The sequence below is a fragment of the Megachile rotundata genome, chromosome 2 (assembly GCF_050947335.1).
Source record: "Megachile rotundata isolate GNS110a chromosome 2, iyMegRotu1, whole genome shotgun sequence".
In the NCBI taxonomy this organism is placed as follows: Eukaryota; Metazoa; Arthropoda; class Insecta; order Hymenoptera; family Megachilidae; genus Megachile; species Megachile rotundata.
Window position 1 is genome coordinate 9,576,747 of NC_134984.1, and position 23,885 is coordinate 9,600,631.

Consider the following 23,885-nt stretch of genomic DNA (forward strand, 5'->3'; position numbering starts at 1 on the left):
GACATAAAGATCTAGGTAAATAATTATTAAGGTTAAGCTTACTAAATTTGCATGTTGATACAAAATCAGCAAGTGTAGTACATTCCAGTGTGTATACATTGTACATATAGTATATTTTACTATATATAGTATACAATCTAATATACTATATATAGTAATCTAATTTACTATATATAGTATGCATAGAAGTATACGTAATTGGTTACCAAACCACTGAACTTACAAATCTACAATACCCTCTCCCTATAAAGCAACCTTCAACTGAACTTTGAGGCACATGAACCACGACGCAAGTACGTAGACCCCATAAACACGCAACATCAAATAACTTTTCGATCAATTCGATATATAGCCGATTGCAACAACTTTCTCTTACAATATCGACCATGACAATGTAACAAACGTTACATATATACTAATTACTGAAGTTAATCAGCAAGTACGCACTGTCGAAAATCGTGTCCATTGAAATATCGATTATTGTGTGACCGGGTTGTTTTCGTTCTCTGAAAAGCCACGAAGAGAAAAGAGAGAGTGGGGCATCTTACGATATAAAAGAGAACCGGTCCAAGAGGTAATCGTTCCCACTCCATCGACCGTTCTCCATCTCTTCCATTCGCCACACGAGTTACTTGCATTTCTCTTTCGGTGACCGACTGAACCTCATCGCCCATCGTTCTTCCCGATTTTCAACTGTTCTTCCTGCAGGATCGACGTCTCTGTCAACGATGGCCAAGGTACGCAAACGACTTCTTTGAACTGCTTTTCCTGAGCGCTATTGCTGAAATCGCGTGGGTTGACTATTTGGTGAATTTCGTGAAATCGTTTTTGAAGAATTGTGGAATTTGATAAATTTGGCGAATTAAAAGATTTAACGATGGATTTGACAAATTTGATGAATTTAAAAAATTGGATGAATTCGATGAATTTAAAAAATTGGATGAATTCGATGAATTTAAAAAATTTGGAGAATTTGATGAATCTTGTGAAATTGACCAATTTGATGAATTTGATAAATTTGATGCATTTGTTGAATTTGGCAAATTGACAAACTTACTGAATTTTATTAATTTGGCAAATTTGGCGAATTTGACGAATTTGTTCAATTTATTGAATTTGACAAATTGAAAAATTTAATAAATTTGTGAAATTTCAGGATTTTTATGAAAACATTTATTTTGTGGAATTTAGTGAATTTTATAAAGTCAAATTTGATCAATGTAGTGCATTTGATGGACTTGTCAAATTTGTAAATGCAGTGAATTTAATGAAGTTGATGAATTTGATGAAATTGATGAATTTGAATTTGATGGTGAATTTGACAAATTTAACAAAAAACGAATTTGATTAATTTGGCAAATTCGACAATCTTAATGAATTTGATTAATTTGGCAAATTTGACGAATTTAACGAATGTATTCAATTTATTGAATTTGACAAATTTGATAAATTTGTGGAATTTGATGAATTTTATAAATTTGTTAAATTTGATAACTGTAGTGTATTTGATGAACTTGTCAAATTTGTAAATGTGGTGATTTTGATGATTTTGTCAAATTTGATAAATGTGGTGAATTTGATCAGTTTGATGAATTTGATGAATTTGATGAATTTGCTAAATTTGCTAAATTTGATGAATTTGTGGAATTTGTGTAGTTTGGTGAATTTTATAAATTTGTCAAATTTGATGAATTTGATGAATTTAATAAATTTAATAAACTTAAAGAATTGGATGAACGTCATAAATTTTCCGTAATTCTGACGAATTTAACAAATTTTATGAATTCCATTTGCATTTATAATTATCCTGCATCTTGCTAATCTCTAGTTCTTTAGATCAGAAAATACAGACATTATAGGATGTAACCGAGACAGCGAAAGTGAAATTTCTGTTTGGTTAACGAGTTTTTGATCGGTCTCGGGTCAAGTATGCGGTGATTTCGACATATTCGACTGTTGAAGGGTATTGAGATTGGACAATACGCTATGCAGAATGCCATTTAAACTTTTCAGTACGTTCGCTGTCGTTGAAATCACCGGTGACCGGCATTCCAAATTTAATAAACTCAAGTCTATATTCATTCAGTGAAATTTTAAATAGTATTAATCTGTAATTAGACATGTGGGAATTACTTCAGCACAAACGTGTTATGTTAATACAATTTTCCTGTATTCTGTTTCTGTTTTTTAATGACATACAAGTGTCATGTATTGTGTTTTGATGAAGTATTTTCATTTGGAATTATCGTGTTTGTGTATTTATCTGGCCTCCAGAATACATTACTGTGACATAATGTTAAGTTCACATAACAGAATATTTTGCATGTAATTTGTACAAAGTTTTATTTAAAATTTTTCACTTTGTAAGGTAGTAAAAATGTAATTTATATACAATTTTATTAAAAATTTTTTTCATTTTATAAGGTAGTAAAAATGTTATTTGTATAAAATTTGATTTAAAATTTTTCATTTTGTAAGGTAGTACACATTTTCTTCTTAATTTTAGTTTGTAATTTTAATTTGTTCTTTTAAAATTTAAGAAGTATAATTTAATTTACTCTGACATTGGTATATACATATAAATAAAACTTTTAAACATGTCAACACTTATTCCAATTTACAAACTCAAATTATCCACTAATGCTTAGGATTCAATTTAATAAAATATAGCTAAAATATAAATTATAAAATTGTAAATGTGATTTTAAAAAATTTTTTCTTCTATGTATACAATTATAAGACTTAAAATTATTCAGTGATGTTTAAGATTAAATTTTACAAAATATAGCCAAAATATAAATTCTACAATTGTAAATGTAATTTCAAAAAATTTCTTCTATATATTCAATTATAACAATTAAAATTATTGAGTAATGTTTGTCATGAAATATTTTGAAACACAGATGAAATAAATATAGATACTAACATTCTAAAACGTTTTAAAAAATTTCTTTCTCTACACATTTAATTCTACAAATTAAAGTTATTAAACGTTGTTTGTCATTAAATATTATACTAAAATCGAGGGTATTGAACTGAAAGTTTTAATTTGAGAATTAAATAATCATATTCATACTAATTGCTATTTTAGACATCCATTTTTACTAGTTGCAGTCAAAGTGCTAACATATAACACTTTAACACGTTTTCCATAGAGAAAACGAACATTTATTGTTAAACACATCAAATCTACTTATGAAAAATAAATGAAATTAATTTTTAAATTTCAAATTTAAGAAGCTCAAAATGGAGAACAAATGTTAAAAGATTTTAGGGCGTCACGTTGTTAATATTACAGTATGAAATAACACTGAATAAAATGATATTCTATTACTTTCTTTTGAATTATTTAAATATATCTAATTTTCGTTGATATTCACTGATGACATAATATTTAATGTGTTAATAAATGTTACTAAAATAATCGTGTCATGTTTACAATTTGAACTTTTCATTTCTTGTTTAACTTTTAACGGTCACGCTTTACCAGAATAACACTTGGTACATTGGGACGTTTCAGACGCAACTAAAAATATTTCTTACAAAGAAGTTACACATTATTTTAACTTGAAGAAAATTTATTTATAATCTTTCAAAGTTGATATAACACATTTCACAGCTGATTTAAGTAAATTTAAATGTTGATGATGTAAAAAAATTCAGACACCAAAGAATTGAAAAAGTGATGGTTTTCATAGAAAAATTCAAAACTTTTTTCTATTTTAATATGAAGAGCTAAAACTCTAGCTGAACACTCTTAAGATATATCAATGTTTTCGGACAAAAATAGTAAAAATATCAAGGTTTCAAAAAAGAGATTCATTCAGGTTTTCGGGGTATAAAATGGTTAAAATTAGCTGGGGTCGTTTCATACCCAGTGTGTTCATTAAAGATTAATATGTTGGCCATATTTTTTCGTTTTCAAGTTTTAAATGTAATGTAATATAGCAATACAGTAACTTGTAACCGCCGTTCTGTTGTATAAAATAAAACGTTAGAAGCATTTTCTTAACCCCTTGTTCTACAATATCGTGTCACACTCATTTCAAAAAAGGGATTCGTTCAAATTTTCTGGTCATAAAGTGTTTAAGATTGAATCTAAATTGGCTGAGATCGTTTGATACCCCAGTGTAACCGTTAAGAATCTTGCTTTTACTGTCTGAAGGCTTAAGGTGAAAGAAATTTGTGATTTTCATTCATCATTTATCAAATAATCATCAAAGAACAAAATGAACAAAATGTCGTGTGTATTTAAATGCATGAAAACAATGTGTGAAAACGCTTATATGTATATCATATTTTGCTGATTCGTACTTGATTATAAATCATAAATGATTAATAGTAATCATTTATGTAGCGTTGAATTTTTTGAAGGAAGTATAATAAAGTTATAAATATTCAAATAAGACACTTTTGATGACCCGAGCATCATTCATATAAGTTTTTTTCAAATCTGCGTCAACATGTAAAAAGTATCATCATTTTCTTAAAAAACGTTGCAATTTCATTGGAGACAGTGTGTTTACTTGAATGATGTACAGAAGTAAAAACAACAGTGTTCGAGATAATTTAACAGGGTTAAATTTTCTGTTACAAGATTTATTACGTGCTGCAATTTAGGGACGGGAATACTTCTTGAGTTAATTAAATAAAATTTGAAATTTATGTGTTTTTAAATTTGTACACTTTTGAATTTTCAAATTTACAATGTTTTAAAGTTTCAGGTTTAAGAATTTGGATAATTTCCAAATTTGGGAACTTGGAAGTTTTCAAATTTAAGAATTTGGAAGTTTGCGAATTTAAGAATTTGGAAATTTTCGAATTTCAGAATTTCGAAGTTTCAAATTCGACCACTTGCAAATATTGAAATTTAAGAGCTCGTAAAGCTTTAAATAGAGGAATTTGGAATATTTTTAATGTATGAGAATACAAATTTTGAACACTGCAAAGGAATTCAAATATAAAAACTTTTTCACTATAGAAACATACCAATTTTTTAATTTAACCAAACAATATATTAAAAGCTGAATTTTAAGCTCCATCTAAATGCTCCATCTATTCTGGTCCAATATGTTTTAATATTTTTTAACGAATTTTTTAATCTTTTAATACACATTACTCGTGTAACATAACAAAGATCCAAAACATTGATTTCTAATTTGAACAAACTTTCTGCAAATTCTAAATCACTGCTTCCAATCGTCATTTTCTATTACGAAAGTTCTTTGTTTTCAACAAACATCTCAAGATTTCCCTCGAACCTTTCGGTCTACATGCCGTTCCAGCGAAAATAAACGCAGTATCACGATTCTCCGTTACGAACAATTTATTCTTCGTCACGGGTTTAAAGAACTAACTATTTACTCTTTTTGTAAGCGCAATAAAAAAGAATAATAGGCGTTCACGACGTGACAGTGAAACAGGAAAAGGAGAGAATGAAGGAGAACATCGATTTATATGTGATGCGATCTTGTGATAGTTTGTTCTTCGTTAAATCATGCGTTCATAGTTGCATTTTAGTATTCAGTTGAATTACCATATTTCTTTTGTTGTTTTTTGGCTTCTTTTGCTTTTTTGGAATTTTAGAAATGTTGTTATAGGGGGCATGGGAAGTTAGGAATGTAAGTATTTAGGAAAGTAAGAGTTTGGGGATATAGATATTTGGGGAAGAAGGAGTTTAGGGACATGGGAATTTGAGGGTGTGGAAGTTTAGGAACGTAGGTATTTGAGGAAGTAGAAATTTTGAGACATAGGAATTTAGGCAGTTAGAAACTTAGGATTTTAGCTATTTAGAGATACAGGATTTTAGGGATGTAGAAGTTTAGGAACGTAGGTATTTGGGAAAGAAGAAATTTCAAGACATAGGAATTTAGGCAATTAGAAACTTAGGATCTTAGCTATTTAGGGATATAGGATTTTGGGGATGTAGAAGTTTAGGGACATAGGAATTTGGAAATGTAGAAGTTTAGGGACATAGGCATTTGGGAAAGAAGGAATTTCAAGATATAGAAATTTGAGGATGTAGGAGCTTGGGGGCATAAACCGTTGGAAATAAAGGAATTTCGGGACATAGGAATTTTGGGATGTAGGTGTTTAGGAACATGGGAATTCAGGCAAGTAGGAATTTAAGACCTTAGCTATTTAGGAACATAGGATTTTAGGGATGTAGAAGTTTAGAGACATAGGCATTTGGGAAAGAAGGAATTTCAAGGTATAGAAACTTGAGGATGTAGGAGCTTGGGGGCATAAACCGTTGCAAATAAAGGAATTTCGGAACATAGGAATTTTGGGATGTAGTTGTTTAAGAACATGGGAATTCAGGCAAGTAGGAATTTAAGACCTTAGCTATTTAGGAACATAGGATTTTAGGGATGTAGAAGTTTGGGGACATAGGAATTTGGATATGTAGCAGTTTAGGGACATAGGCATTTGGGAAAGAAGAAATTTCGGGACAAATAAATTTGGTGATGTAGAAGTTTGGAAACATAGGCATTTGGGAAAGAAGGAATTTCAAGACATAGGAGTTTAGGAACGTAAGTATTTGGGAATGTGGGAGTTTAATGGCATAGGAATTTGGGGTTGTAGGAGTTTAGGGACGTAGGCATTTGGAAATGAGGGAATTTCGGGACATAACAATTTAGGGACATAGGATTTCACGGACGTAGAAACGCAGTGAAATAGGAATATAGGAACATAGAAGGTTAGAAACATAGATATTTGGGATCATAAGTATTTGGGGAAGTGGGAAATTGAGGACATAGAATGTTACAAACGTAAGGATGTAAAGAAATAGGAACATAGGGACACAGAAAGTTAGAAGCATAGATACTTGGAGACATTAGTATTCAGGAAAGTAGAAATTTAGGCAAACTGCAATTTAAGAATATAAGAATTTAGGGGCATAGAAATACCGGCCATAGAATTTAAGATCATAAAGCTCAGGAATTTGGAGAGATAGAAATTTAGAAATATAGCAATGCCTTCAAAATTAATATGCACTAACTTAAGAACTTTCACAACTACCCAAGGTTTCTAATGTACTATAAATAAATTTTCTATGATGTCAAATAGAAAATGATCGAATCATCATATGTTCTCCGTAAGGAATTGCAATGCAGGAAGTTCTAATTTCAAGGTTAGGCTGCTAGAACAGTCTGAGATACATAGATGGCACGTATATGTTAAAATGAAGACATTTTGCAGCGAAGTAAACGTAAGTTATGTTCATGGTAATTTACATTGTAGTATTATAAATACTTCTACTTCGACAGCTGTCTTAAACGCGTTTAAATTCAGTTGATGACAGGATGAAACTACGCAATCTATTCTCTAGTGTTTTGAAACACTGTGATAGAGCAATTTAAATACTGGTATGATAGAGCAAATGAAACACTGGAATGATAGAGCAGCTAAAATAGTGGCTTAATAGGAGTAATTAGTGATTTATTAGTTAATATTTCAAATTAGTAGTATACCTTCAAACGATGACTATGTCAAGCGAACGTATTCGGTAATAATGTATAGCAATTTCAAACTAGAGAGAATTTTATTAAGCAATTAACTCTTAACGCTTACAGTGGGTACAAAACGACCCAAGCCAATTCAACTTTAACTTTAACAATTTTATATCCTGCAAATTTAAATATCTACTTTTTTTGGAATCTCGGTATTTTTACTATTTTTCCCCCGAGTTATTATAACTTAAAATATTTCAGCTGAAATTCTGGCTCGTTATATTAAATTCGAAAAAATTTTGAATTTTTCTGTGAAGGCCGTAATTTTTTTCAATTTTGTACACGTTCCTGAATTTTTTCATATTCAACGTTTTACTGAAATTAACTGTGGAATGTGTTAAAACAACTTTCAAGGATTATTTGTCATTTTTTTCAAGTTAAAATAAGGAGTAGCTTTTTTGTAAGTGACATTTTTAGTGACTGGGGTTTTAAACGTCCCACTGTGCAATGTGTGTTATTTTGGTAAAGCCATTGAAGGTTAAAGAAGAAATGGAAAGTTCAAATTGTAAACGTGAGATGGTTATTTTAGTAATAGTACTATTTTAGTAACAGTTATGACAGAACTGTGTGTGTTATTTTGGTGAAGTGTGGCCTTTAAGAGTTAATCCAGTTAATAAATAAATACTATGAACTTTGTCAACTTTGACTCCATTAGCATAGCTTTGTTCTACAGACAAAATATTATCATTTTTAATCTTGCTATTCTACAAATTGTTAAGCTGTTAGCAAATTGTTAAGCTGTTACAAATTGTTATCAAGTTTATCTTGCTATTCTGTAAATAGTTATATAAGAATTTTATAAATAAAATTAGTCAGAAGTTTTCAGGAAACTGCAATTCCACATGTTTATATATCAAAATATTAAACGCTAGTATTTATTGAAAATTACAGTAATAATATAATCTACGATGTGAATGCCACATATACATTCAGTGATTGTCTATTTTCTTACTTATTTGTTACTGCGAAACCAAATGAACAATTGCCGAAATTATATATCAAATCACTTCTTTTCTAATTCAAATACTTCTTTTCACTCTAATTCTTTTACAATTCTATCGCAAATCGCTCGCTCGAATGTCCTGACGACCTCGCTCTTCAACGCGGTATCTTGATCCCTTACGATGATGAAGTTGTTATACTGAAATGTTGTGAAGATAATCAAAATTTTTGACAGATCACTTATCTTCCATTATAGTTTCTTGCTTTAGAATTTGTTGGTACTGGAATCTTTCTAGATTACAAGTTGGTAGCGATATTTCAATATGCATTCTTTTGTTTATTTCTGTGTTCGTTGTACAGCTACCGACGAAACCACGTACATTGAAACCGTTTTCTTTATATTAACCCTTTGCGCTCGAGAGGTGAATCACAGTCGCCATTTTAAATAAGCATTTTTTAACTGATTCTATAACATGACATGTGTGATGTATAAACATAGTGAAACAAACAATAGTGGAAATTATTAGTAAAGAAATAATAACCTCAAGAAAATTCATTTAACTTTTTAACTAAGTTCCAAAGTTGCTGTTTGTAAACAGTCAAATTACCTTCGAACGCAAAGGGTTAACCCTTTACACTCCTATGTCGAGTGTAGCTTGACATCATATTTCTTTTGATCTTATAAATAATTCAGATTAATAGATTGATTGGATACGTGTCTTTTCATTTATTTACTATTTGGAATGTATGAAAAATGTATTTGTCACATACTCCACACAGTTACAGTATATTTTATTGAGAACCCTTTTTTTGGGGGTTATTTTTTAATAGATAATAGAAATTAAGGAATGCAGAGGGTTAACCATGATATTTTGTTAAATAACATCTTTTCATTAATAAACTATTCTTATTTACTATTAATACGTATAGCTCTGTCAGAATTAGAATAATTTATAAACTAACAAAATTAAAAATAACGTTCTGTCTTTGAGACTATCTAAAAGTTACCTACAGTTACCTAGAAGTTAGGTTATACACTGACTAGACAAAAGATACCGCAACAACTATAATGACTAGTATAATCGTTAATCCAACCGTATGATTAAATGTCTTAATTATAATCATTAATCATTAAGTATACCAAACATTGCCTAACATCATGAGCGAGTATTTGATTGCTTTGCCACGTCCACAACTGGCCTTTCCGTCGCGTTGCCTAATTTCAGGTTTTACCAAGGACGTTCTTTGGCAATACACTCGTTTTATGGTGCGCTACTTGCCACTTTTTATGTGTGAAAAAACAAGCACCAATTTTGCTTTTTCCGTTACTATATCCGCCATTCACGTGAAACACTTTGAATAGTGTACTAGATACTAGGTCATCATGTGTGAAGTGAAATGATTTCGTTAGAAAGAGTATTCGTTAATTTAAACTGTAGTGTGACTCACAATTTAATTGTAATATGATTCAAAAATAACTAAATTTCATTAAAAGAAGACCTTTATTTATTTTACATATAAGAGTTAGGGTTAATTTGATACGATATTTTTTTTAAAACATGTGAGATTTGACATGTTTAGATTACTTTGTGGTCTTCTTCAGATATTATTTTATAGCTCTGACGTTTTATTTAAAAATAAAATTTGAATGAAATTTTAAAATAATATAAATTACCAAAATATAAAAAAGGGATGAGAAAATTAATCTAGTTTCTATATTGCAAAAATATAAAAGGGGGATGGGAAAATTGAATGTGGATATTAATCTAGTTTCATCATGTTAGTGATTATATTTTTGATCAAAATTAAACAGTGTTAAAAATATAATTTTTGTAGTCATAAATGTTAAATATAATTATCACTGTATTAGTGATTTTGACTAAAACTTATTATTTTTTGTTTAATATTTACTTCATCACTAAATTTATTTAATAACATTTATTTTTATTAAATGTCTACTTAATTCAACCTACAACTTGTAATTTTGTCACGCAAAAAATATTTAATAATATTCATATTGCTGAATAAAAAATTAATTTTCTGTTTAATTTAACTTACAACATGTATTTGTTTCATTCAAAAAATATTTAATAATATTTATTAAACAGAAAATTGACTTTCTATTATATTTAATGAAAAACTTGTAGCAACTTCGTTACATAGAAAATATAAGGGATAGAACCAACAAAAAATGTCAGAAGAACCTAGTTAATTTTTTATGAACAAGTAAATAATTTCATCGCTCTTTCCAATTTCTCTTACAACATTAAACTCTTCAATACATTCTTTCGACAAACATGCAAAACTCGATAAATAAAGGGATAAATTGCTAGTAATCTTCGCTACGGAATGTTATGATTGAAATTCATGAAGGATCGATACAGGAATTTCGCTTTGAGTCATTGTTTGCACTCTGACGTTCAACTATTTGGTAGTAGGGGTATTAATACAGGAGCTAATACGACGATTTTCATGAAACTTGAAACTACAAGTTAGTGTAGTATTAACTCTCTTATGTTATCCAATCATGTCAAACTTTCTATGTTTCGAAATCTGCCATTAGATAACCTAACTAAAATTTCGTAAAAATTCACTTAAGAGTTTTCGTACTTTCGTTTTTTCTGGGGGATACAATACTTTCCTTTTTCTAGCGTTAATGATGAAATTGTCCGATTTTATTACTGACTTTCATCATTTTTAATTTAAAATGTTTAGAGCCGAACACGAAATGAAATAAACAAATAAAAAGTGTACATGATTTGAGATGGGTTCATAAATTCTTGAGAGCTAACTCCTCATCGCTTGACTATCGCGACACACACCGATGCGCGCTTTGCAAAAAGATCGCCACAGTTAACTGGTTAAAATAAGAGATCTATGATCCGTCATTTTGGCGTGTTTCATAAATCTAGTCTTAATAAATTCATGACCTATATAAGTTTTGTTAATCATCTCATACCTTCAGAAAATGTATCATGTTCTAATTACATAAGGTGTTGACATAGATGTACATACTTGTTTCGATAAATATCAAAGATAGATGAGACATATATATATCTGCAACTGAATTGTTGAAAGAATTTTTACGTTATATAATAAATAATACTCGCATTTCTACCGTAACTCATCTTGTGCGGCGCGTACGTTCAGTTATTAATTAAGTGTGCACGAATTCTTGCATGACTCACGAATTACACAATAGTCAATTGCTAAAATATTGTTCCCACTGCTTAACGCGTATTCGGGTGAACTTTCGTTCACATGTGGATCGAAACGTGGAATTCGATGTGGAAACATTTCGTGAGTCATTGACTTAAAACGATGGTTCTGCGTGCAGCACAGTTATATATAGGGTGATACTTTCACCTGTTTAAGTATCTTCGAAATTGTGAGAGCTAGAGAAAAAGTGATGTGAAGTAATTCTATTTGAAAAAAAAATAACGGCATATTATGTAACTTTAATTACTATGTAATTATACAGGGTAACTAAAAAGGTTTTGGACCAGACTTATATCGTGTATACTTGTGATCAAATAGATGACAAAAAATTGTTGCTGTAGGTCAAAAGTATGAAAACAGTTTGTGTAAATTTATGTTCGAAATTCACTTATTAAAAATATATATGCTTTTGAAGGTATTTATGATTTAGTGTAATAGTTATAAGAAATCATTAAAAATTCCTCTCCCTGCAAAAACACAGAACACTATTTAGGGTGATATTAGATGTGGCAATTCAGGGGCATTTAGGAACATAAGTATTTAGAGAAATGGGAACTTAGAGACATAGGTATTTGGGAATGTAGGAATTTGGAGATATAGATATTTGAGAAATAAGAATTGAGAGACATATGAATTTAGGAACGTAGATATTTAGAGATATAGGCATTATAGGCAAGTAAGAATTTAGGACGTTAGGTATTTAGGAATATAGGTATATAGCGATGTAGGAGTTTGGAGGTATAGACTTTTGAGAAAGTAAGAATACAGAATCATAAGAATTTAAGAACGTAGGTATTTGAAGATGTAGGAGTATGAAGATATATGCATTTACGTAAATAGATATTTAGGGCCTTGGGTATTTAGGGACATACATTACCGTCCATAAGTATCCGAACACTTGGTTTTGTTACATAAAACATAGTTGAACTTTGTACGAAAGGTATTTAGGGTTATCATATCATTTGTAATAATTATTATTATCTTTTTTGAGGTGTCATAACGTAATAGAATTAATTTTTAAGTACAAATTATACAATGAAAGTGTGAAAGTAAAATTCATGTCCAGAAGTACAAAGTCCAAACTTATGAATCTAATGAAACGCTTTCGATTATAAAAAAAATTTTAATTTCTACTGTGTTTCATTTCTATGGTGCAGAACGTAGTCAGAGGGTTCTTCGATATGTTTCAAGTGTTTGTAAACTGTTGATAGATGTTTAGGTTCCCTCAATGAAGATAAGAATGGAGGTAACGCTACGCGCTCGACAGTTTCGGTTTAGTTCGTCTGTAGCTTCTTTTCCATCGAGATATGAGTTCCAAACGAGAATTATCAATCGAAAAACGTTTCAGTATTCAGATCTTTGCAGAAAAAAAAATCGATTTTAGTTACTGTTGCAGATACTTGAATAACTTTCATGCAACGCGAATGCATATTTCGCTTGTGTCCGGATACTTATGGGCGGTAGTGTAGGTACTTGGGGATATAGGAACCTGGAAATAAGATATTCATAATAGGCATTTATGGAAATAAGAATTTGGAAATATAAAAATTTAAAGCCATAATTATTTAGGGAAGTTGTACTAAGAATAAATGCTTATTTGGCATTTAGGGACATTTGTGGATGTAAGAATTTAAAGATATAGAAATTTAGGGACGCAGAAATTTTGGTAATATCCACGTATGTGACCTCTGCTGAATGAATTTGAAACATTTACATATATGACTTTTGGTTAACCATTTTGAAAACAAAATAAATGTCTACATATATGACTTACTTAATTAATTAATTAATTTAAAAACAAAGTGAACATCCATATGTGTGAGCATTGGTAAATGAATATAAAAACAGAATAAACTTATACACATATGATCTTTGATCAATGAGTTTAAGAATAAAGTAAACGTTCACGTGTAAATATCCTTCACGAGGTTAAAGAAAGTATGTAAGTACAAATTCCTCTGACCACACTCTTAAAACGACACTGCAATGAGTAGAGAAGGTATGAATATCACATATGAGTAGAAATATGAGATACCAAAGTTTTATAAATATTTCGTAACTGTTCAAACTCAATTTTTTCAAAAATGAAGTGACATACCATAAAATTGTATTAGTAATATATCTAGTAAAACATTAGTAATATATCTAGTATATTTTATACATAGTATATGTATAGTATAGTTTTATATGTTTTATACACAGTTACCAAAATAGTCAAAATGATTGTTTCATAAGATTCTTATTTTACGCCATAACATTTGCGAAGATTGTTTTCAAATCTTCCACCAAAAGTTCCATCGGGATAAAAAAGTTACATGTGCATTACAATTTATGTTTCATCGTTTGCTTACCTATAATTTAACTTCGTGTATGCTCTTGTAATTAGTATGCATTAGTAAGTTTAATATTAAACTTTAATTTGTGACATAAATTAATTTGAAACATGAGATGTGACGATATGAGACATGTAATTTATAATTTACTGTAATTATAAATCTCTTCCATATTATATTTCTTTGTCCATAAAGGAGCTTGTTCTGAAAGTAAATACAATAAAACAAAAGTACTTTTCACGAAAGTGAGAAGAAAAATGTGAAATACGGATTCCTCTCAGTCATCCGTGACCAGGTAGAGAAAGTTTAACGTTGAGCAAGTCCAGTCTGGTCAGCATTAATTTCTCGCATAAGATCGATGCGTATCTCGGTTTTTTGCGCAACATGTTACACTGCAGGTTACACGGTATTCTTGTAACAACGCTGCAACGACTATCGCAGATAGTAATCGCGATTAAACGTTGATTTTCAAAACGGACTCTAACCGCCACTTATCTCTGCTACATGTGTGATTATTTACTTCGGCAGGTTGGGAGACGAATAAAAGCACTACGAAAAAGGCACTTTTAGATAACCGGTTTGAAGTAGTCTGTGCTACAAAATTGTTATCGTTATTATTTAATTGGTCAGTGGCGTTTAAACTTTTTTACATTCTATGATTTTTAGAATACATTTTATTTTTCAATTTTGAATCCTGATTTTGGCTTTTATTTTAAGAAATTATTTTATTTTTTAATTTTAAGAATACATTTTGTTTCTTAATTTTAAGGACGAATTTTATTTTTTAATTTTAAGATTACATTTAGTATGTTAATTCCAAGAATGCAGTTTGTTTTTTGATTTTGAGAAAACATTTCATTTTTAAACTTTACGAATACATTTTGTTCCTTAATTTTAAAAATTCATTTTGTTTTCTTATTTTTTAGAATGCATTTTATTTTTAAATTTTGAGAGTACATTTCATTTTTAATTTTAAGATTATATTTAGTATATTAATTCTAAGAATGCATTTTGTTTTTTAATTTTGAGAAAACATTTCATTTTTAAACTTTACGAACTTAATGTACTTTCAAAAACATTAATTTTCAATACAAAATATCTTTGAAACAAGGAATTGTAGAAACATTGAAGGTATAGAGAATTTGCTTCATTTTTTTTTTCTAGTATCTAATAGCTCTAATATGACATGTTGAAAAGTTTCTGAGCATGCAGGAAATAATGAATTTTTCAATTACGCAAGTGGTTGATTTACATGCAATATGACATCAAAAGGTATAATTAACGTACTTAAAAACATTCCTTGTCCCATTTAGTTATGTCTGATTTGTTATCCATCGCAAATTAGTTTCCTTTCTAATCATGATTTTGCAAACATAATATGACTATGTTTTGAGCAAATCAAGCAATTGTAGAAACAATCTTCTCAATGAAATTATGAATTGTTAAAATTTTTACTGATTGAAGTTCTGTTTTAAATTTCTAATTAATTTCTAGTACATCACAAAAGTTACTTCGTATATTTAAATATAAATGAAATATCATTTTTAAAATTTACGAATACATTTTATTTCTTAATTTTAAGAATACATTTTATTTTATAATTTTGAAAGAACATTTCATTTTTTAATTTTAAGAATACATTTTCTTTCTTAATTTTAAGAATGCATCTTATTTATTAATTTTGACAAAACATTTCATTTTTAAACTTCACGAGTACATTTTGTTTTTTAATTTTAAGAATACATTTTATTTTATAATTTTGAGAGAACATTTCACTTTTTAATTTTAAGAATGCATTTTATTTTTTAATTTTGAGAAAACGTTTCATTTTTAAACTTCACGAATACATTTTATTTCTTAATTTTAAGAATACATTTTATTTTATAATTTTGAGAGAACTTTTCATTTTTTAATTTTAAGAATACATTTTGTTTCTTAATTTTAAAAATGCATCTTATTTTTTAATTTTGACAAATATTTCATTTTTAAACTTCACGAGTACATTTTGTTTCTTAATTTTAAGAATACATTTTATTTTATAATTTTGAGAGAACATTTCATTTTTAATTTTAAGAATACATTTTGTTTCTTAATTTTAAGAATGCATCTTATTTTTTAATTTTGAGAATACATTTCATTTTTTAGTTTTATGATTGCATTTAAAAGTAATGTTGAGAAAATTAAACTCTATAGAGTTTAATATAGATATCTTGACATTCATTTTAATTTAATATTTCATCGTTCAAAAGTCAGCGAAATAACTGAGTGGCAAAAGGAATACCTTTAAAAGAGAAATACCTTTCACGCAATTAGCTTTGATTATACTCTATCATTCGACTAATTAATATCGATTTTCAGATGTTGCTGATTCAACCGACAGAGGAGATGTCGAAGCAGATCCGCGTGGAGCTGAACGAAAATGTAGCTACGCGCGACAAAGACGTTGAAATTATCAAAGAATGGCTGTCCAAGCAACCACATTTGCCTCCTTTTGATGGTAATTGCATTTTAATTAATATTCCTTCTCCGTTACTTTTAACCCGAGGCTAAGGATATAGACTATATCTCCATATTCAATTATTTCCTTTCTGAAACGGTAATGGACCTTTCAATTTGCTATGGAGAATTTGCAACTTTTGAATTGTATGGCGGCCATCTTATTTCTACATATCATCGATAACATAGTAAGAAAGTGTTTGATACTTCTCAAGTTTTTGAGTAAATTTTACACATAATTGCTTTCTTTTAATTTTAAAACAAAGGCAAAGAATTTTCTGCAGTTGCAACTCCACTAACTTTAACTACGAGCTGCCACTAATTGTATTATGACTATTTTACGAAACACCTTGAAGAAAAAATATAAGAGTTTATTACTTTTCCATTTTGTCGTGATGCACACTTATAATTATTTTTTTTATATATAAAAAAGAGACAAGTTATATCAATTTTGTATTTTTTTTTTTGTATTTTTTCTTCGTCTATAATACAGTTTACAGTTATTGCCATTTTTGGAACACCTTATGCATGATAGGAAAATACAAGATGCATAATATGGAAGATATAAGATACAAAGAATGAATGAGTTAATAAACTTATGTTTCCGTCAGCAAGAATAAATATTGAAAGTATGAGATAACAAATACTTCTTTAGTGTAAAATAATTTGTTAAGCAATTATTTGAATATTGTGATATTCGAATAATAATGAATGTCCATATTTATCAAATATTACAATATTTAAATAATTTGATAAATGTTGATATTCATCATTATTAAACATATCAAATATTACATTATTTAAATAATTTGACAAATATTGATATCCATCATTATTCGAATATCACAATATTTAAATAATTATTGCTTAACAAATCATTTGATACTAAAGAAGTATTATTGTAATATACGTTTCAATAATATTATTAAAAATACAAATTAGCTGCTTCTACATCGAAAACAAATTAATGACCCAAACCGGTTTTCGTCGATATTAACCATTAAAAAAATAATCATGTTACTAAAACGTCTGAACGAAAAGGAAAAAATGTAAAAAATACAGATGAAAGTAAAGTTTAATTCAGTATGTGTAAAAGGAAAATACAGTTATCGACAATATTGAATTAGACTGTAAGAAAAAATGTAATATACGCAACGAAACGAGCTGTTTGTCGAGTTATGAAAATTAAACCAACGTTCGGTGAATTTCCAATAGGTTTTATGTTTGCAGTTATGTTCGGTGTTATTGTTTACACTGACGTCATGTTTACTCGTTCCAGATGACGCTAGAATAATGACATTCCTTCGAGGTTCGAAATTTTCCTTGGAAAAATGCAAGAAGAAGCTGGACATGTATTTTACTATGAGAGCAGCGATCCCTGAATTCTTTACCAATCGAGATATCACCAGACCGGAATTGAGAGAGATTACTAAAATTGTGTAAGAAGAATATATCAAATTACTGAAAAAAATTCTGAGTATCTGGAATTGTGGATTTCTGGATTTCTGGATTTGTGGATTTGTGGATTTGTGGATTTCTGGATTTGTGGATTTGTGGATTTCTGGATTTGTGGATTTCTGGATTTGTGGATTTTCTGGATTTCTGGATTTCTGGATTTCTGGATTTCTGGATTTCTGGATTTCTGGATTTCTGGATTTCTGGATTTCTGGATTTCTGGATTTCTGGATTTCTGGATTTCTGGATTTCTGGATTTCTGGATTTCTGGATTTCTGGATTTCTGGATTTCTGGATTTCTGGATTTCTGGATTTCTGGATTTCTGGATTTCTGGATTTCTGGATTTCTGGATTTCTGGATTTCTGGATTTCTGGATTTCTGGATTTCTGGATTTCTGGATTTCTGGATTTCTGGATTTCTGGATTTCTGGATTTCTGGATTTCTGGATTTCTGGATTTCTGGATTTCTGGATTTCTGGATTTCTGGATTTCTGGATTTCTGGATTTCTGGATTTCTGGATTTCTGGATTTCTGGATTTCTGGATTTCTGGATTTCTGGATTTCTGGATTTCTGGATTTCTGGATTTCTGGATTTCTGGATTTCTGGATTTCTGGATTTCTGGATTTCTGGATTTCTGGATTTCTGGATTACTAAATTCCTAACTTTGTGAAATTCTACATTTCTAGATTCCTACATTCCAATTCTACACAAATTTCCAATTTTACACAAACCTTAAATTTCGAAATTTTCAAATTATCAGATTGCCATATATTCAAATTCCAGAACACCTAAATTTCTAAATGTACAAATTCTTAAATACCAAAATTTCTGAATATCCGTGCATCCAAATTTTCCAATTCCCAAATTCTCAAATTCTCAAATACCTAAATCTTCCAACCCTCAAATGTCCAAATTTCAAATTCTAAAATATCTAAATCTCCAAATTCTCAAACTTCCAAATTTTCAATCCATCGAACTTCGAAATTATCTAATTTCCAATCTTCGCAAAGTGAATTTTACCTTACATCAAATCCAAGGTCTACCCAATCATAACAGGATTAAACTCTCTTCCAAACAATTTCTTCCCATAATTCTCAGTTTCCAAAGAATTCCTCGCGAAATTGTGATATCACGCTCTCATTATGATACCAAATTCTCGTAATATTGTGATATCACGCTCTCCTAATACCGTAATATCACAAGATATTCACGCGATATTCATCTTCGCAGACAAATACCGCCATTACCCGGTCTGACAAAAAATGGCCGACGTGTGATCGTGATGAGAGGTATCGACAAGGACCTGCCAACCCCTAACGTAGCCGAAGTAATGAAACTGGTTCTCATGATCGGCGACGTGCGTCTAAAAGAAGAACAAGTTGGCGTCGCTGGCGACGTTTATATTCTGGACGCGAGCGTCGCGACGCCGGCTCACTTCGCGAAATTCACCCCTGCCTTGGTGAAGAAGTTTCTAGTTTGCGTTCAAGAGGCTTATCCGGTGAAGCTGAAGGAGGTGCACGTGGTGAACGTCAGTTCTGTAGTCGACAGCATCGTTAATTTCGTGAAACCATTCCTTAAGGAGAAAATACGCAACAGGATTTTCATGCACAGCGACATGAACACTCTCTACGAGTACATTCCCAAGGAGATATTACCGACTGAGTATGGCGGTGACGCTGGCCCCATTCAGGCTATTCAAGGTTGGTCACAAATTTATTTTCTTTTCTTGTACTCTTCATGAAATTAATTCTGTTATTGTAAAATTTCTTTATTTACTTATTATTAATTTATTATTTATTTATTATCAATTTATTTACAGAATTTTATTTAAAATTAGTGGGGGGGGGGGGGGGGGTGCTGCTTTAAGATATTTTTAGCATTTGTTTTATTTTTATATGAAAGGAAACAAATATTTTAGTGAATAAAGAGAAAATGAAAGAAAAGAAGATTTATATTAAATTTTATCGATCAAGTGGAAATAAGGGCTAATTCACTTGTTTATCGTTAATTTATGTCATGCACTTATTTATCATTAATTCACGTTCTTTATTTGTGTATTACTTGATTTGAATTTGCTTGGTTGAATTGATTATTTAACCGCTTGTCATACGATTCATCTGTCAAATACGTCAGGCAGCACTAATCTACGTACTACAATATTAAAATGAGTAAAGAAAATATTAAAATAAATTGTTACAATAAAATGTTACGATCATTTTGTACTCAAAATCGTATTAAAAATTCTATTAAAATTTGTCACATTTGAACTATGAATGCGTCGAGGCTCGTCAAAGCTTGACAAGGGATTGAAATAAAATCGATTTGAATTTCATTCAGTCACGAAATGTCTAACTTTATTATCTATACAATTTATCAGCATCAGAAATTCTTTCGCAGTGTAAGAGAATTGACTAATAAAGATAAGACAAGATCAATTTTTAATGTTAACTATTTTCTTAATCATGGATGCTTAATTACACTCTGTCAATTATCGACACATTATTACATTTTCTCAATCACTTTATTACAGCAATTCTTCAATTTATTAAAATTCTTAAGAATATAGCAATTCTTCACTTATTAAAAACTATCGATTTTTTAGACACCTGGATAAAGAAGTTGGAAGAATATGGACCATGGTTCGCGCAACAAGAATCTGTTAAAACAAACGAGATGCTCCGACCAGGGAAACCAAAGACTCACGACGATTTATTCGGTCTGGATGGATCATTCCGGCAATTGATGATCGATTAGTGCCAGAAAAGTCGACAAATTCATAACTTCGTGCAATTCTTTCTCATCCTGCTTAGGTGAAAAGAATAAAAGAAAGCTGAGAAGAGACATCTCCACGATATTCAAATATTCAACTCAAACGTTACGTTATGGTTCGGACAGTGAGGTTTATAATTTGCGATATATGCAATTGATGTTCCAACAAGAAATAGTAAACAATGTTGCGATATAAATGATATAAAACAGAAAAGGCAAATTTCATAGTAAATTTGATTGACTGATTGATTTTATATGGGCCTCAGCTGCTATGATCATTAGTCCATTTCATAGTAAATGAAGGAATAACGAAGTTCAACATTTTGTATGCATATAAAGATTGAGTGCAATATTATCAAAATGGCGGCAGGAAAATCTGACCAAAGAACATTGAATTAATTTTGAATACTTTTAATTCAGTAATTGAATATATTTTTATCATAAAATGATTTTATAAAATTATAGAGTTAAACTTTTAATTGTAACAGTGTAATTTTTGTAATGGTCATGATGTAACGAAACAAATACATTTTCGAATAATTTTACGGTGCACTTATTAACTGTGAAGTTTTACTTCTAGAAACCAGATGTGAGAATGGTAGTAACTCCATTGCTGCTACTTCTTGTCGGAACACTCATCACTTGCGGTTTAACACTTTAATGGTCTCATATTTCATGGGATACTCTTGTAACGTTATATTCTTTCTTGTATCGAGGAGAAAAGTCTATCGATGGAATTAAGTACGCCACAGAATTATCAGTTTGAAAATTGAGCCATTTATTTTGAAAGTGGACAAGTCTATTTTTGAAGGAAATGAAGATTTTAATAGTAGATGAAATGTAATGTGATATTTTTATTTGTAAGCAATCTATAGTGAAGGTAATTCAAATTTAATATTTGGGCGATGGAAGTTTGGTGATTAAGGGTATTGGAAAGATGTTTATTCTGAAGATGGTGCAAGTCTACTTTAAGTTAATATTATTTTTAGCTGAATTACTGCATCTAAAATTTAAAATACAGTGTTTGTTGAATTTTGTAAAGTTTTGGTAGTATGGATAATACTGTAAAAAATTATAAATTGAATAATATTGATGGCATAACCTCAAAATGAGTGAGGATTTGTAGGACAGTCTAGGTATTACTGTAGATTTCTACTATTAGCTTGCAAGTTCTAGTTCAATTCCTAATTAACATAATACTCAACAAAATCGATACGTTTCGTGTTTCACTATCGGCGCATAGAACTCCTTAAAAATTTCAATGTTATTTGAAAAACAAAATCAATTACGAATTGTGCTTTATTTCATTAAGTTGATACACCTGAAAATGAAACTGGCAGGTAATAAGAAAATAAAAAACTTTTCTGGCTAATAACGCTACTAAAAATCCACATTTTTAAGGAATTTTATTATTCTTATTATGTTTATAACAATAAGAGCTAGAATTGGGAAAAAAAGAATCTTAGAATCAGAATCTGAATACGAGGACAATTCAGACAGAAAATAATAAACGTAAGGTGAAGTGGGGCAAGTTCGTAAACGGGGCAAGTGCGTATACAGGCTATTTTTATTACAATATGAGCGAAATTTCTCCATTTAGTATGTTTGTTTCCTTGTTTTGTTTCACTATATCCCCTTTTATATTTTAGCTAAGAGTACTTGTTTGCAGTATAGAGTACTTGCATAATTCAGTAAAAAGCATTTTATAGGACATTTGTTAATAATTCTGCTCTTGCCCCATTGCACATGAAATAAAGTTTCAAAGTATTTAACTTCAAGTTACGCTCTTACCCCATTTTCGGGGAAAGTGCAGAGTAGTTGACATTTTAAACAATTTCCTATCAAAATCAAAATGTACAAGGAAAATTAAGGTCCTAGTTAATATTAATTAAATAGTAGTAATTGTGCAAAGCGTTCGATATCGACAGCGTTAAGTATTTACATAGCAGACTGAAAATACTTACGTTTAAATATTACGTTTAAAAACCAGCCTGCACTTACCCCACTTCACCTTACATTATCCAATATTACAAAATATAAAAATTTGTCTATTAATGTTTTTCAATATTTTTAAATGCATCGAAATGCAAATCCTTAATTACTTAAAAGAAATAATGGCAAAAAATGGACTTATCTCACTGTGAAGATAAATGGCTCAATTGATAAGTGGATACCAAAGGCACAGAACACTGGCCACCGAAGAATTAGTATATTGCAGGAATATTTATCTTTTGTACAGTGTGAAACATTTTTATTACTTACATCGATAAATTCGATGCTATCAAATAATGGATTAATGAAATTTGTGTTAAAGATTGGTTGTCTAAATTGGTACATGGATTAAACGGGTGATTGTGGAAAAGTGCGATTTACAACGAATAGTTGTCACGGGAATAATAAAATGAAATGCATAATTATTGAGATTTAGTTAGTGAATTGCTTAAACAGCTTTAAATAAATATGTATGATGGTAATGAGTACTCAAATTATTGTTTGATAAATAAAGCAGTATTTTATTAGAACCATGAGTTTCTATCATCCCTTAATATACTTCATGTTATTATTAATTCTGTCTCAAATAATAATATATTTATATTGGTATTATTATCCCTATCCCATAATAATACTATATCTTATATTGTTATTTCTGTCCAAAAAAATAATGTATCATTGAGTTAAAATATCCTTCCATTCAAATTTGTTAACTCTTCCATATCAAAGATATAAAAATGTTGAAATTCTGTGCATAATAAGAAGAGTAAAAATAATAAAGCATCATAAAGTTTCAAATAACGAAAATAAAATAAATCTACACGATTATGGCAGTGTTTCAAAGTTAATTACATACGGGGCATTCATAAACTAAGAATTATAATCGTAAAAGCTTTGATTTGTAGCATTCCACCTAAACATTGCACAAAATTTATTATTCAGTAAGAAACATTTTTATAAAAATTAATGTAGATTAATTGATTAATATATCCATTTATTCGTTTAGACTTTATGACGACATATTTCATGGTAATCGAAATCGGAGGTGGCCCCCTTATTCTAAATATTTGCTTACAAACAAAATATTTAGGAGGGGATTCTCGGAGTACATAAGTTCAAGAACCCCAGTGCTACATTATGGCGAAAGTGCATTCACCGTGTACC

The 23,885-nt window shown here is 29.7% G+C and overlaps 1 protein-coding gene across 1 annotated transcript; it reads left to right on the forward strand.

Moving 5' to 3' along the window:
* Positions 1–567: 567 nt before the first annotated feature.
* LOC143263887 (alpha-tocopherol transfer protein-like) lies at positions 568–23,251 on the forward strand. The gene is made up of 5 exons (XM_012291130.2): positions 568–737; positions 16,367–16,505; positions 17,784–17,943; positions 19,191–19,660; positions 20,563–23,251. Exons 1-5 carry the CDS (start codon positions 729–731, stop codon positions 20,712–20,714), a joined length of 930 nt encoding a protein of 309 aa, XP_012146520.1. The 5' UTR covers positions 568–728; the 3' UTR covers positions 20,715–23,251.
* The last annotated feature ends 634 nt before the right edge of the window (positions 23,252–23,885 follow it).